Source organism: Bos indicus, chromosome 15 (assembly GCF_029378745.1).
Source record: "Bos indicus isolate NIAB-ARS_2022 breed Sahiwal x Tharparkar chromosome 15, NIAB-ARS_B.indTharparkar_mat_pri_1.0, whole genome shotgun sequence".
Taxonomy (NCBI): Eukaryota; Metazoa; Chordata; class Mammalia; order Artiodactyla; family Bovidae; genus Bos; species Bos indicus.
In genome coordinates, this window is record NC_091774.1 from 8,438,184 (window position 1) to 8,453,158 (window position 14,975).

General features: G+C 36.7%; 1 protein-coding gene across 2 annotated transcripts in view; it reads right to left on the bottom strand.

Moving 5' to 3' along the window:
• The window catches only part of ARHGAP42 (Rho GTPase activating protein 42), a 349,579-nt gene that overhangs the window by 56,880 nt on the left and 277,724 nt on the right, over positions 1 to 14,975 (bottom strand). For both annotated transcript variants that reach the window (XM_070803334.1, XM_070803335.1), the window contains 5 exons: positions 14,171 to 14,300; positions 8,164 to 8,264; positions 6,335 to 6,444; positions 3,770 to 3,848; positions 2,372 to 2,411 (listed from right to left, as the gene is read on the bottom strand). In XM_070803334.1, coding sequence (XP_070659435.1) covers positions 2,372 to 2,411; positions 3,770 to 3,848; positions 6,335 to 6,444; positions 8,164 to 8,264; positions 14,171 to 14,300 — 460 coding nt within the window. The remainder of the gene's footprint in view (positions 1 to 2,371; positions 2,412 to 3,769; positions 3,849 to 6,334; positions 6,445 to 8,163; positions 8,265 to 14,170; positions 14,301 to 14,975) is intronic.

Here is a 14,975-nt window from a genome sequence, read left to right on the forward strand (position 1 = left end):
ATAAACACTCTCAACAAAGTGGGCAGAGAAGGTACATATTTTGACATAATAAAGGCTATATATGACAAGCCCACAGATAATATCATACTCATTGGTAAAAAGCTGAAAGGTATTCCTTTAAGATTATGAACTATATAGAAGAATGCTCACTGTAACTACTTTTATTCAATATAATATTGGAAGTCCTAGCCACAGCAGTTAGGGGAAAAAAGAAATAACAGGAATCCCAACTGGAAAGGAAGATGAAAAAATGTCAGTATTTGCAGATGACATGATACTATATAGAAAAAACAAACTATAGAGTCCACCAAAAAAAAAAAAAAAAAAAAAAAACCCACCTCTTAGAACTAACACATGAATTCAGTAAAGTTTCATCATACAAAATCAATATACAGAAATCTGCTGTATTCCTATAACTCATTACAAAATATCAGAAAAAGAAATTAAGAAAACAATCACATTTACAACTACATAAAAAAGGAACACCCTGGAATAAATTTAAGCAAAGAGGTAAAAGACATACACTGAAAACTCTAAGACACTGATGAAAGAAATTAAAGATGACACAAATGGAAAGGTATACCACACTTATAAATGGGAAAAAGTAATATCATTAAAATGATCATACTAGCCAACGCAATTCACAGATTCAGTGCAATCCCTATCAAACTACCAAAGGCATTTACCACAGAATTAGAACTAATAATCAATGATTTTATGGAACCATGAAAGAATCTGATAAGGCAGATTTCAGACAAAAAAAGAATCATCAGAAAAACAAACCCCTAAATGAGTAAATAAATAAATAAAGCTGGAGGTACCAAACTCCTTGATTTCAAAGTAAACTGCAAAGTTACAGTAGTCAAAAGAGTATGGTAAGGGCATAAATACAGACACAAATCAATGGAAGAGAGTAAAGGGTCTAAAAATAAACCCATATATTCATGGATAAATAATTTATGACAAAGGAGTCAAGAATATAAAACGATAAAAGGCAGCCTCCTCAATAAATGGTGCTTGGAAAACTGGACAGACACTTGCAAAGAAATGAATATAGTACCACGCACAAAAAATCAAATTGAAATGGATTACAACTTAAACATAAGACCTGAATCCATAAAAATTCTAGAAAACAATGTAGGCAGTAAGCTCCTTAGTATGTGTTGACATGGAATTTTTTTGATCTGACCTCAAAAGCAAAGGCAACAAAAGCAAAAATCAACAAGTGGGCCTATATGAAACTGAATAGCTTCTGTACAGCAAAGGGAATCATCAACAAAATGTATTGGTGATCTACTGAATGAGGGGAAAATATTTGCAAATCATATATATGATAAGGGGTAAATATAAAAAAATATATAAAGAACTCAAACAGTTGAATAGTAAAAAACAACTTACTTAAAAATGGGCAGAGGATTTATATATTTTATTCAAAACACACACAGATGGCTAATAGGCACATGAAAAGACATTTAACACCACTAATCATCAGAGAAATGCAATCAAAATGAGATATCACTCACACCTGCTAGAATGGCTATTATCCAAAGGACAAAAAAAGAAGTTTTACAGAGAATGTGGAGAGAAGGGAAACTTTGTACACTATCGGTAGGAATGTATACTGGAGCAGCAACTACGGAAAATAGTACAAAGGTTCCTCAAGGTTTAAGAACAAACTACCATAAGATCAAGTTATACCTCTTCTGGGTATTTATCCAAAGAAAATGAAAAATACTAACTTGAAAAGATATATCCATCTCTATATTCATTGTGGCATTATTTACAATAGCTAAGATATGGACACAACCTAAATTGACACTGATGGGAGAATTGGATAAAGAAGATAAGGTATATACACAAAATGGACTACTGCTCGGCTATAAAAAAGGAAATTTTTTGTTTGCCATTTGCAACAATATGGAGGGAACTCAAAGGCATTTTGTTAAGTGAAATAAGTCAGAGAAGGACAAATACCATACGATTTCACTTATATGTGGAATATAAAAAAATAAAACAAACAAAAAAGAAACCAAACTCAGATTCATGGTTATCAGAGGGAAGGGGTTGGAGGCTGGAGGACAACTTTATGGTGACAGATGGTACTAGACTTACTGCAGTAATCACTTTACAGTTTATACAGAAATTAATTGTTTTGTTGTATAGCTGAAACTAATTTGTTATTTTTGTTGTTGTGGTTTAGTTGCTCAGTCCTGTCTGACTCTTTGAGACCCCACGGACTGTATCCCGCCAGGCTTTCCATGGGATCCCCCAGGCAAGAATACTGGAGTGGACTGCCGTTTACTTCAACTAAAAAAAAAAAAAAAAAAAAATCTACATGATAACATTTCAAATAATTATTAAAACAACTTACTTTCTTCTTTCTTGCTAATAATTGCAGGCAGGGTATAAATCTAAAAAACAAAAGAAGTCAGCCAGTCATCTGCAGTTAAGGAGCCACAACAGATAATGACCAGGGTGGTACTGGTTCAGTGATATAGAAACAGAGTGTCTTGACTTCAAGGTCCTACCACTACTGTGTGCACAATGCCCTCCTCCAGTCTTGCCTCCCACTCCTTTTCCTCCCTTGCTGTCCTGCCCTGGGCAAAGGTTTACCCCTTTCCCTCTGATCTAAGCATTTCATTCCATTATCCAACACGAGGCACCATCTCCCTTCTCCAGGAAGTACCTCATGACGGATGCACCTGATTGTTTCCTCCTCAAATTACCTGCTTAACGTTTTTTCTCAGCATGTACCCTAACTTGTGCTTCTTAAGCTATCACACTGTCTTCTAAATTTCCTGTAGGTCAGGGCTTGCCTCTCAACTATTAGCAACTATTAGTAAAGAGACAAGTTGCTTTGTTTTTAATTTTTAATCTGTCACTGACAGATAATTTTGTAAATTATAAAAAAAAAAAAAAAAAAAAAGTAAATGTAATAAACAATCAAGAATAGACAGTCTAAATTTTTTTATTATTAAATTCAACAGATGTAAAATGACTCCTAATTGCTACAAAATTTTCCAGATCCTTAATCATAATCTTTGTACTCAGTGTAGCTTGGTAATAGTTGGTAGGACAGATTCAAAATCTAGGGTCCACACTTTGTGTAGCTCTGCTGTTGCACAGGCACTTTTCACAAGTTCTTTGCCATTTAAAAGACAGTTTTCAAGGGACAGGCTGGTGTCTTCTACTGGCTCTGTGCACTCATCCCTCTAAGCCCTCAGTGCCGTGCGTCACAGACGTCATCAGTGGCGTATTCCCTTTTTTATATACGCCTCCCTGATCATTTCAAGTAAATTTATGTCAACATCAAAATATCTATTAGAAAAATGGGGATCTGGATTGAGGGAAATGTCAAGTTACAAACAGTTTTATCAAAGGAGACTTCTAACCCGTGGTCTAGGTTACCCTGAAATTTGTTCATCATGCTGATCACACTGGCCTTGCAAACCTCACACTGGCCTTGCAAAGAGTAGACACTCAAGAACTAGCAAAATAAAGCAATCCAATCAATGTAGCCAAATAAAATTACTTTTTGAAAGTAATTTTAGGGTTTTAAATTAGTCCTAGAAGTCTCCCTGAAAAATAAATTCAAAAGTTGTTGTTATGTGCCAGTGACACAACATTAGAAAACAGTAAGAGTCTCTACTCCTGATTTGCTATTTTAATATTTTCAAATATACTATATAGAGGCATATAAATTTTTTATATGTACTTTGCAATTATTAGAACAATAGAATCAAAATTAGAGAATGTGTCGTATTCCTACCGGTTCCTTTCCATCCATGGCTTCAAGCCAGAGTTTTCGATTAGCTTCTGAAAAGGCTTGCAATGTGATGATCCCATGCCTATTAAAAATAAGTATTATATATATTCAATTCACTTATTTATGCCTTTAAACATATGCTGTTTATTTAAATTCTTAGTTAAAATAAATTAAAATTTGAAGAAAAAGCAGGAAAGAGAAAAAAGAGAAAATAATATAGATAGGAGAGAAAAAAAAAGAAATTAAAAAATTGAAAAGAAATCCTAAGTGTTTTAGGTATAAGACTGTCTGAAGGAGGCTGGTCTCAAACTACTTCCCCTAAAATGACTGAAAAGGATGACAGAGCCACAGTCATTAAACTTCAAAACCACCTAAACATTCCATAAGATGTGAATAATTAAGAATATGACCCAGGGTATTATCATCTAGTCACTAAAAATAATTACAATGAATATATAGCAATGTGAACTTCCCTGGTGGCTCAGACAATAAAGCATCTGTCTACAATGTGGGAGACCTGGGTTCAATCCCTGGGTTGGGAAGATCCCCTGGAGAAAGAAATGGCAACCCATTCCAGTACTCTTGCCTGGAAAATCCCATGGACGGAAGAGCATGGTAGGCTACAGTCCCTGGGGTCGCTAAGAGTCGGACATGACTGAACCACTTCAGTTTCATATAGCAATATGAGAAGCCTTATACTATAACTAGTTAATTTTACAGAAGACAATAAGACCAAAGTGTTTATACAATGATCACAGTATTACCATTAACACTTTAGAAAACAACTCTCTCCCATGTACCCATTCTGAAATAACTACTTGAGGATGTGCTTCAAGAAAGAGCAAGCAAAGGGAGAGATGAAATCAATATGAAGACAAAGACAGAAAATCCAGGAAAAAAGTGAAATTAACCTAATGAACTGTGCAAGCTGTTCATAGGATAAACAGAAACTTAGAGGGCTCTGTGACAAGGTAAACAAGAAGGCAATCTCATTTAAATATTGTATAATGGGGAAGCCAATTACAAGCCTAGAATGAGCTAAAACTGTAACAAAGGGATATGTCTTCATGGTTACAGGAAAATGGATCATTATATTGATAAGAAATGGAGAAACTGATTATAAAGATTAAAGTAATTTTATTTTGGGTAATCTAAGCCAGTTTAAAATAGCAGTAATAACAACATTACTTGTAGGCTGTTTATTGTGTGCCAGGCACTGTTATGCCTCCTTCATTAACCTATTTATTCCTCACAACAACCCTTTGATGTGCATAGTGACTAGCCTTGTTTTACAGATGAAAACAACTGAAGCACAGGGTTTAACAGTGTGCTCCAAGGTTATATATCTAGAAAGCACTGCAAAAAGAAAAGAAAAATCACTAATATGTTAGTATTCATCTAGACAGAAAATCAAGACGTTCCTATCACAAAATTATTAAAACCAATGGACATAGATTGATATATAAAAAAATTACTAGTCTTTCCACAGCAGTTTCAACCATAAAACAAAAATGAGTTTCTACTAATGAAAGAATCCTATTCAAAGTTTCAATGAAAAGAAGACACCCAAAAACAAAATGGGGGAAAAAAAGATATATAAAATCTTAGGGAGAGTTCAATTCACCATTGTTTAATTAACAACTTAATAGAACTCCAGTCAAAAATCCCAAAGGAATTTTTGGAGAGAAAAGTAAACTTGCTCAGCAGATCTACAAAGTATAAGAACACAAGGCCAAAACAGCTAACACTGTTTTAAAGAAGCATAAAAATGGAGCCATGTCCTACTAAATAATTATAATCTATAGTATATGTAAGCTATGATATATAACAGTGTATACAGTATGTCAGAGTGTTATATATATATATGTGGTATATATTCACACGCAAAGCTAGAGTATTCAGAAGCATGGTGGTAATACAGGGGAAGAATATATTACGGAATACCACAGAGATCAAGAAACATACTTACATACTTTTCCTGACTTTGTTTCTACTCTACTTGAAATGATAAATGAGTACAGCTAACCAGTTCCATTAGATGACGAGCTTGGCTGCACAACCTTTATGTCTCTCCCAATATCCTGTGACTAAGAATGCCCAGAACAGTGCTGTGTGCATGGAAGGCATGGAATTTCAGTGGCCGAAGGAAGCTTACGGCAAATGCAGCAGTGTCTTTTTTTATACTTTGGCACAAAGCCCCTAGGTTTCAAAACCATACAGAAAGGCTGGCCCAGGAGCCATGAACAATGCTGTCAGGTTCCTTCACTGGGAAGGGGAACTTAGTCCACAATGTGTGCTTTTGAACAAGACAGTCATTTACACGATTTTTCAGATTCTTCACTGCGTGACATTACCCTTTGGTAGCACTCTGTGTCTAGTTTATTTTTTTGAAAGCATCATGTAATCCATATTTATTGAATAAACAAGTGAGAGAATGAATTAAACATATACTGCTTTTTTAAAAAGAGACTCAAAAACAAGCACTTTATGCTGTTTAATATTTATAGCTATACACAGAAAAACATTAATCTAAACCAAATTAAAAAATACAAAGTGAAAATTTCAAACCTTTCGACCACTTCTATGTCAAAGCAGAATCGTTTATCAATTGAATCTGTCTTTCGTCGGATACAAGATTTTAATTTAAACATTTCTGGTGAGCTAGTAACAAGGCCATTCTGAAACAAGAGGTGGAACATATTTTTGACATGATGACAGAGTGAACTGAAATATATTAAATATACCATCTAAAGTTTCCATATTAAAATAACTTAGAGTACAGTTTATGTATAAAGATCAAAATTATGCCCTGTTTCAATAAATATTAATACAAAGATGTCTGGCTAATGTTAACTTCCTAACTGTAATACACCAAACCATTTATTAATAAATTAATCACATGTATATGTTTTATTCAAAGAATTCTGAGAATTCTGTGCCTATCACCCTTTAACATTTACTTATCATGTTACATTATACTATAATGTGTATATATTTGAATCAGAGCTGTGGAGTATTAAATGACAGCTGACAGTTGACTCCAAATCTCAAGAGAGTTACCAAAATAATAAAGCTCTAGTAGATACTTGTTATAGCGCTATTACTATCATGCATACCATGTGATTCTTCTGCTGGTAACCCATTGCTAGCCTGCTTCTGGAACTAAACCTCTTTGCACAGAATCCAACATAAGCTCAATTCATAATTCTCTTCTATACCTGAAAAGCCATTCAATTTTAAGGAGAATATTTACCTAATGCCTGGTTAATTCTATTGTCTCTGGTTACAAATCTTATAGATTTATTAATAGAACTCTGGCTTGGTCTGTTTATTATCTCACTACTGTCACATGAACTCACTTCTGGGCAACAGCTTTTCTTACAAAAACTTGAGTAGAAACTAAGGTGTGATTACAGCAGTTAACAACTTCTCGTGATGGTAGCAATCTTAGATTTCTTTTTCTCTGGTATGTGCTCCTTTACTTTATGTCACTTTGAATCATTAGACTCTATTGAATGCCCAAGCACAATAAGTTTCAGTTGATATATTTGAATGTGTGCCTAAATTAGGTCAACATTTACTACTCCATGATCTATACCACAAATTAGGTGGGGAGTCACTTACTTTCTACCATCTTTATCTTCTAGTTGGTTAAAAGGAGGTGAGCCTCAATAATCTTTAGGATAGGAGGCGAGCCTCAATAATCTTTAGGATAACTTCCAGCTCTAGGACTCGCAGATGATGGCTCAGTCATCTTATTTGTAGGTCTCATCGTCTGCCATATTCATATCTTAACTCACAAAAAGACTGCAAACTCCATGCAATAAAGGTGCTGCACTCGGCAGCACTTCCGCAGACAAAGTACTCTTAGTTTGTACTGTTCGCCGCCCGTGTGAGACATTCAGTGACTGATTGACTTCAGGGGTAAATGAGCACTCACTGGTTTCTTTTGAGAAACTTTGTTGGCCAGCATTTCAGTAAGAAGGACTCAGTGCTTGCAGGGACTGTGGCATGCAGGGACAAACACGGGCTCCCACAGGAAACCACCGGGAAGAAAGAGGCGGACTTCGTGAGCCTCGACCTGCCCCTGACAACCTCTGTGGGCTGCTGGCAAACCAACACCACAAACAACTCTGCTGCCAGGAATGTGAGAGGCCATCCACCAAGGTGTCCGTACATGTAATGTAACTGCTTATAAAGATTCACGGCCAAAGTGAAAGAGAAGTACTGGCTGTTCTTTTTAAGTCATCAAGGTCTTTAGAGAGAAAACTTTTGTGACTTTTCAATGTTTAAAAATTGTGAACACGTTTATTAGAAAAATACGTGCAAAAGATTTTTATTTCCATTACTTAAATAACAATTTCAGTTAAAAGACAATAGAAAAAAAAATGACTCACCATTTTCCCACTGGACTTCATTTCTGAAACACTCATTGTAAAAGTTTTACTTCCTTTATCATATGTACAATAATGTTTAATCCATGTAAAACCAAGAGGTCCTAATGAAAGGAAGCAAACAATACAGACTGTTAACATATGAGTTGCATCCAAGTTTGTGCAGTTTTCGATGCTATGAAGTACAACTGAGGGTTTCCATAGACCATGCAAGTCAGGTACGCTTACTGTGAGTGAGAAAGGCCAGTCTGGAGCTAGAGTGGTGTAGGGTAGAGTGTCTTGCAACCAGACAACTTGGCTTAATTTGCAGCTCTGACATGTACTTGGTACAATCAAGAGTTACTTTAGCTCTCAGCTTCAGTTATCTCGTCTGTGAAAGTGGTTTACCCATGGATGTGGGAAGGATGAGAAGGAACAGTCTGAGGTGCTATAACAGGTCTCCTTACATCTCCCTTTATCGTCTACTTTCAAAATTGCCAGAAATACCCTGCTCAAAATTTAGCCAGGTCATTTCATCCTTTTGTTCAAAACTCTCCAGTCATTTCCCACATCTCCCCAGATATAAACCGAAGGCTCCAAATGATCTGGATAGAAGGATATTATTGGTCTTACTGCCTTTTGCCTCCTACACTCAATGCTAGTTACACTGGGCCCTGCTGGTCTCTGAACATGGAGAATGCATTTCTACCCCAGAGCATTTCCACTCACAGGATGACTCTTCCTTCAGATGCCTGCATGACTTACACTGTAACTTCCTTCAGGTTTTTTCCTAAATGGCCCTTTCTGTAGACATAGCTAGTATCACAACACCTTCACCATGACATTTCATTTCTTATCTCTCTCTTTTTTTTTTTGCTTTACTTTCTTCTCAACAGTTAACAGGTATATGATCAACACTTTACTAATTCATCTTATTTACTGTCTGCATCCATAACTAGAATCTAAAGCTCTATGAGAGAAGGAACAAGTGATGTTCTGTGGAACAGCATATTCTTAATCCCTGGAACAGGGCCAGACACATAGTTGCTCTTCAATAAAGATTTGATGAAGGAATGAATTATTCATCTTTCTCTAAGACTTTATTGACCACAGAGCTGTTCCCTTTTAACACTAATCTAAAAATTTAAATTCAAATCTCTCTTTAAAATGAAGGGTTGGTTTCCTTGGTGTCTCAGACACTAAAGAATCCACCTGCAATGCAGGAGACTCAGGTTCGATCCCTGTGTCAGGAAGATCCCCTGGAGAATGGAAAGGCAATCCACTCCAGTATTCTTGCCTGGAGAATCCCTTGGACAGAGGAGCCTGTGGGCTTACAGACCATAGGGTCAATGGTGCTAGTGGTAAAGAACCCACCAGCCAATGCAGGAGCCGTAAGAGATGTGCATTTGTCTCCTGGGTTAGGAAGACCCCCTGGAGGAGGGCATGGCAACCCACTCCAGTATTCTTGCCTGAAGAATCCCATGGACAGAGGAGCCTGGTGGGCTACAGTCCAAGGAGTCAAACACAACTGAAGCAACTTAGCATGCATGCATGTATAATGTTCACTTTCTTTTTCCCATAAATATAACCTCGCTGGGGTATGCAACCCTTTCCCACTGCATACCACTCTGTCATCCAGTGTTCCCCTTAAAAACTGGTTGATGCTGCTTCACCTGGGCAAACAGATGAATCACAAGTTCAATTGTTTCATGACCTCGGTAAAAGACTTCATCTTTCCCACAGGGAAGCCAATTATCTTGCACCCAAGTGCCCCAGTGGGCTGAGTGGGTTGCAAGTGGAGCTTGTTGCCTAAAGCTTCTTCACACAGGGTCCTGTCTGGATTAACACCTGGATCTCTCTAGCAACAATTATATACAATGTTATTGCTGGCTGGGTTTTATAACAATGTATTCAAAACCAAGAAACAGAATTGTAAAAATGCACCTCTTGAGAAAAGTGTTTCATGAGCCATTTGAATTTTTTTCTGTAATAATAGTGCCTTTGGTGTCATATGTAGCTTGAATACTTAAACCACTCCAGACTTTAAAATTATGGGGTGCAGCGCTATACTTGGTAATCACAAAGGATTACTGCAATTAACTTCAATTCTGTTTTGGGACTATTTCACACTGTAATACTTAATAATACTTGTTGCTAACTCTGTTACATGTGGTGTAAAATACTTAAAGGCTTACAGTTGATTAGTGGAGAGTGGCTGGATAGAAATCCTTATAGTGATTTTACTACTTAGGAAGCAATTTATGAAGCAATATTAGCTATAATTTTTAAATAAAGCTGCTACAACACTCTGATGACCTATTAGACCCAAGATGTTTCATCCTGCCTCTATGTTAACTTCAGAACCCCATGCATTTGGTCTTCAAGTGTGCTGCACACACATGCTGCTTTCTTTAAAGTTGCTTGGCACCAGGCCAGTGCAGATGTTCTTAGGCAAGTGATTCTGAAGTCCCTAAAAAAAGTCTGGGAAAATAAAATTTATTACAGCTCTGAAGTTGCAAACCAAAACAAGTTTAATTATCTTATCCAGTGATCATCTGAGGTTGCTGAGATGATGTCTGTGGATTGGGAGGGAATTAACATTCACTGGATACCTACTAAGAGTCAACATTTTATCTAGAAACTTTCAAAGTCAGACATTATAAAGAGCATTTTACATAAAAGAAAATAAAGCTTAAGAGCAGCAGATGGTGCTGCTTTCTTCATTAAGAGGGCATGTGGTTGGAGTTCTTCCTTTTAGAGGAACAATACTTCTCAGGAGTTGTTGTAAGAATTAAATGATATAAATACAAAGTGCACAGAACAGTAAGGGCTCCTGGAAGTACAGTGGTATTACTATGCACCACTACTGATAACAGAGACATTCTATATACATTATCTCTAATTCTTACAATGTTATTATGAGATTAGATATAAATATCCCTCTTTTAAAAATGAGGAGACTGAGCTCAGAAAGTTCCCTACCCAGAATTACCCAGTTAACAGGTGGCATAAAATTCCAATATAGCTCTATCTGACTCTGGACCCCATGCTCTTCCTGCTTAAACTGGAATCTACCAGAATGCAATTCACTGTATACCTGGAGGTGGGTAACATACAAACCACATACTCAGATGAAGTGGAGTGCTGTGTCTAAATAGCAATCATCTGCTACCATCCCATTACATCCATCTCCATTTATCAATCAGTTTATAGCTCTGACATTTACTATTGATCACTGGTTGCTAATTGTGTAAGTTTATCTGTCTTATACCTCCCACAACTGAATAAACATCTTGGAGCCATATTCTTCACCTCCTCTTCTGTTCTCCACAAGACTTACTCAGTGATAGCAAGAGCACAATCAGTGTGTCTTAGTGAAATGGTCAGATTTTCTTAATATAAATGCTCTCAAAGATTCTAAGAAGAAATCTTCTTCTTAGAATGAATTTCTTCTTCTTAGAAGAAATGAGTACTTTTTCCTCATAGAAAAATAATTCCAAAGCATATAATCCCATTCATTTTCCTTTTTAAATCCCTAGGCAAAAGGAAGAAGTGAGGATGGTAAGTGGGAATGAAAGGAGTGAGGGATTACAGTGAGGCAAATTAACACTTTTGAGAGTGATGAATACATGTGTTATGTTGACTGTGGTGATAGCTTCATAGGTGGATACATGTGACAAAACTGATCAAACAGTACATTTTAAATATGTGCAACTTATTGCATGCCAAGTGTGCCTCACTAAAGCTATAAAAACAGCACAGGCAGATATACAGTAAAATGGAGATGGATGCTGTCCGGGGAACAGGAAGAATGTGATAAGAGAGGATGCTACAAATAGAGAGGAGCCTTGAATGCCATGCCTGACCACGGCCATCACAGGAGAGGCACAACCAAGCAAGCACTGCAGAGGAAGCTGCTGGAAGCTCTCTGAGAACGGACTGAGGTCGACAAGCCTGGAGGCAAAAAAGAACAGCAAGGAGGCCAGCACAAGACTATGGAGATGGAGAGAAGGTATGGGTTCACAGGGTATTAAGGAGATAGACAGATTTGGTCCCAGGCTACAGAAACACTGGAATTGAAGATTTACCTGAGTTCTGTAGCCTAAAGCAGATGTTAGAGGGATAGGAACTCTCAGAGAAAAGGTCAGTGCCACAGAGGGCTTTATGATCATTTCAGACTGACCCAGAGAAGAAGTCAGGTATCTGAGAATAAAAGATATCAACATCAGACAGGTGCATAAAACACTGCATTCTGTCTATGCATCCAGACCCCAGATTATTAAAGGGCTTATGCTTTTAGTATGATCCAAATGTCCAACAGCTGGGGAATAGGTAAGCAAATTTTGGCACCATCCAGTGGATGGGCTACCAAGTCGTGGCTGAACAGGACATATGTGAAGATTATGTACACAAGAATTTTGCTAGGTAATCCAAAGCTTTTTTGAGTAGAACATGATATTGTATACCCACAATGATTTTAGCAACTGTGTTAACAATAGGGGTGAGGGGGGACCTCAAGAAATAAAGTATTGCTGAGCTGCAATGAATAAAAAATCTTTGGGCAACAGGATCGCACCTCCTCTACCAGATGCAGATTTGACAAGCCTCATTATCCACATATTCCTCCACTAGGCACAGTATAAGCTCCTCTCCATGTACCCTCACACTGAGCCTCTCAAATATGGAAAAACTATTCAGTATGCAGAATCTTTCTTAGGGTCCTGAGTTAAATCCATATACTCTTGCATATATGATCAATGAATTGGTCTTTTCTCAAGAAATTTTGGAAAAACCTATTTATTATATTTTAATTATAGACTATAAAGGCAGGACATTCGATTCATCATTTTAACATCTGAAAACAGTAGACTGGGCAAGGTAGATAGCTATGAGAGGGAAAATCCTGAAACTAGATCCCCTGAGCCAGCAGCCCACTATCACCAATGTAGTAATAATTATTTGCTGAGACTACTGGATCAAACTGTTATCTGCTTCTGTACTGTTAAGGAACAAATGACAATCATCTGATCATGTCAAATATAAACTACCTTGGCATATTAGTGATCATTTTGCATTATGCCCCCAAAACTTTCACAGTCAACATCTACAGCTTCCACATCTCAAACCCTTTAACTATAATGTCTTCAAGAAAACTACCCGGATCTATTGTCTAGAGATGGGGAGACTTAGGGCAATGTTACTCCATGTCATCTTCAAGTCCACACATGTGAGAAAAACTACAAAAAGTGAAAATAGGCATTTACCAACTTTTAGAGCAATCTGAGATTACTGCACAATCCACGCGCGTGATTCTGTGTTTTATGAAGACCCTGGCCCATGATGTACTGGAAATGCAAACAACTGTTCCTTCAACACGAGTAAGAGAGTGCTTTAGGGCATTCTGGTTTGAAACAGAGAGTTAATTTAATCGCTCGTTCCACTTAATGACAAAAAAGGACCCTAGTTATACAAGTTTGAATGGCTTTTATTAACTTTTGTGAGAAAAACTTTCTCAGAGTGAGGCACTTATAATAATGCTCTATTGGATCTGAAGCTTATTTCCCAATACCAGGAAGTAAACAGTGCCAGTTTGATGTTATGTAATTACCAGTTTTACTCCTGAAAACTGTCAGAGCACAGAATTAAATGAAATAATGCTGCTGAAGGGGAAAAGCACTACCAAAGTCACCAAGATGATTCATCTGATAAAGGCTTTGGGTTTTAATTCTCCATGAAATTTTGCATTGAGATCAGACACCATAATTAAATTCTAAAACTGAATTCATGTTACGGTATCATCATGAAAATTCTAAGTTCCAAGTTTAACAACATACCAGCTTAGAGAATCCAATGGTGAAAAGTGGAAAAACTTCCACATTCAGTGATAGTCGCTGGCCAAGCAGACCATATAGGATAAAGCTGTTAGGAATTTTAGTCTTCCTTCTTGAAGGAAAAGCAAGTAACCAACTTACGTCTCATAGAAACAGAATGTTAATCTTATGAGACATTAATTTACATCTTTGCAACTCACGTTTCTCCTGGACATACAAGTAGCCTTCCATTGTCCACTGGCTGGGTGGCCTGTAATCTTGATTGGCAGATTTCATCCTCTGCATCAATCGCTCTACCTCTTGTCGAGTACTTTCAAAATTATTCCTCGTCTTTAGTAAATAGAAACAACAATTTCATTCAGTGTTTTCTACCAGTTTTGAGGAACACCCAGTCTAAGGTTTCAAAACTACAAATGGTGCAAAGGATAACCTTGACTCTTTCAGGACTGTTCACCATATACACCACCATCTACATTGAATCCTATGCTCTAATTTTGGTCTGCTTTAGTGAAACTTTTCTGAATGACCTTCTGCATGTTTCTCTTTGAATCTGTGTATGTGTGTATGTTATTTCCCACTTAACATTATCTAGGGAACAACTTATAGCTTTACAAATATAAGATATTAATTAAAATAACATTTTATATCCCATAATACCTAAGATTAAAAAAAAGCAGATACACAACAACTTAATTTGTTTTGAGGGTTAAAATAAATTCACATAGTTTTGATATATGTGGCACTAATCAAGAAAAAGGTTCATCATTTTTATTCCGAACACCTCTTTGAAGAAATATCACTTACCTTGTTTTCCCAAAATCCTAACATAGTTATCAGGAGGTCAATGCATAAATTAACACATAAAAATGAATAGTTTTCCAAGTTCTAACATCTTCTATTGTAGGAAGTAATTTACTTACACCATAGCAAGTTTACTTAAGGGAAGATATAGAAAGTATATGGCTTTTCTCTATGAAAATCAATTTTGCATTCAGGTCATATTAT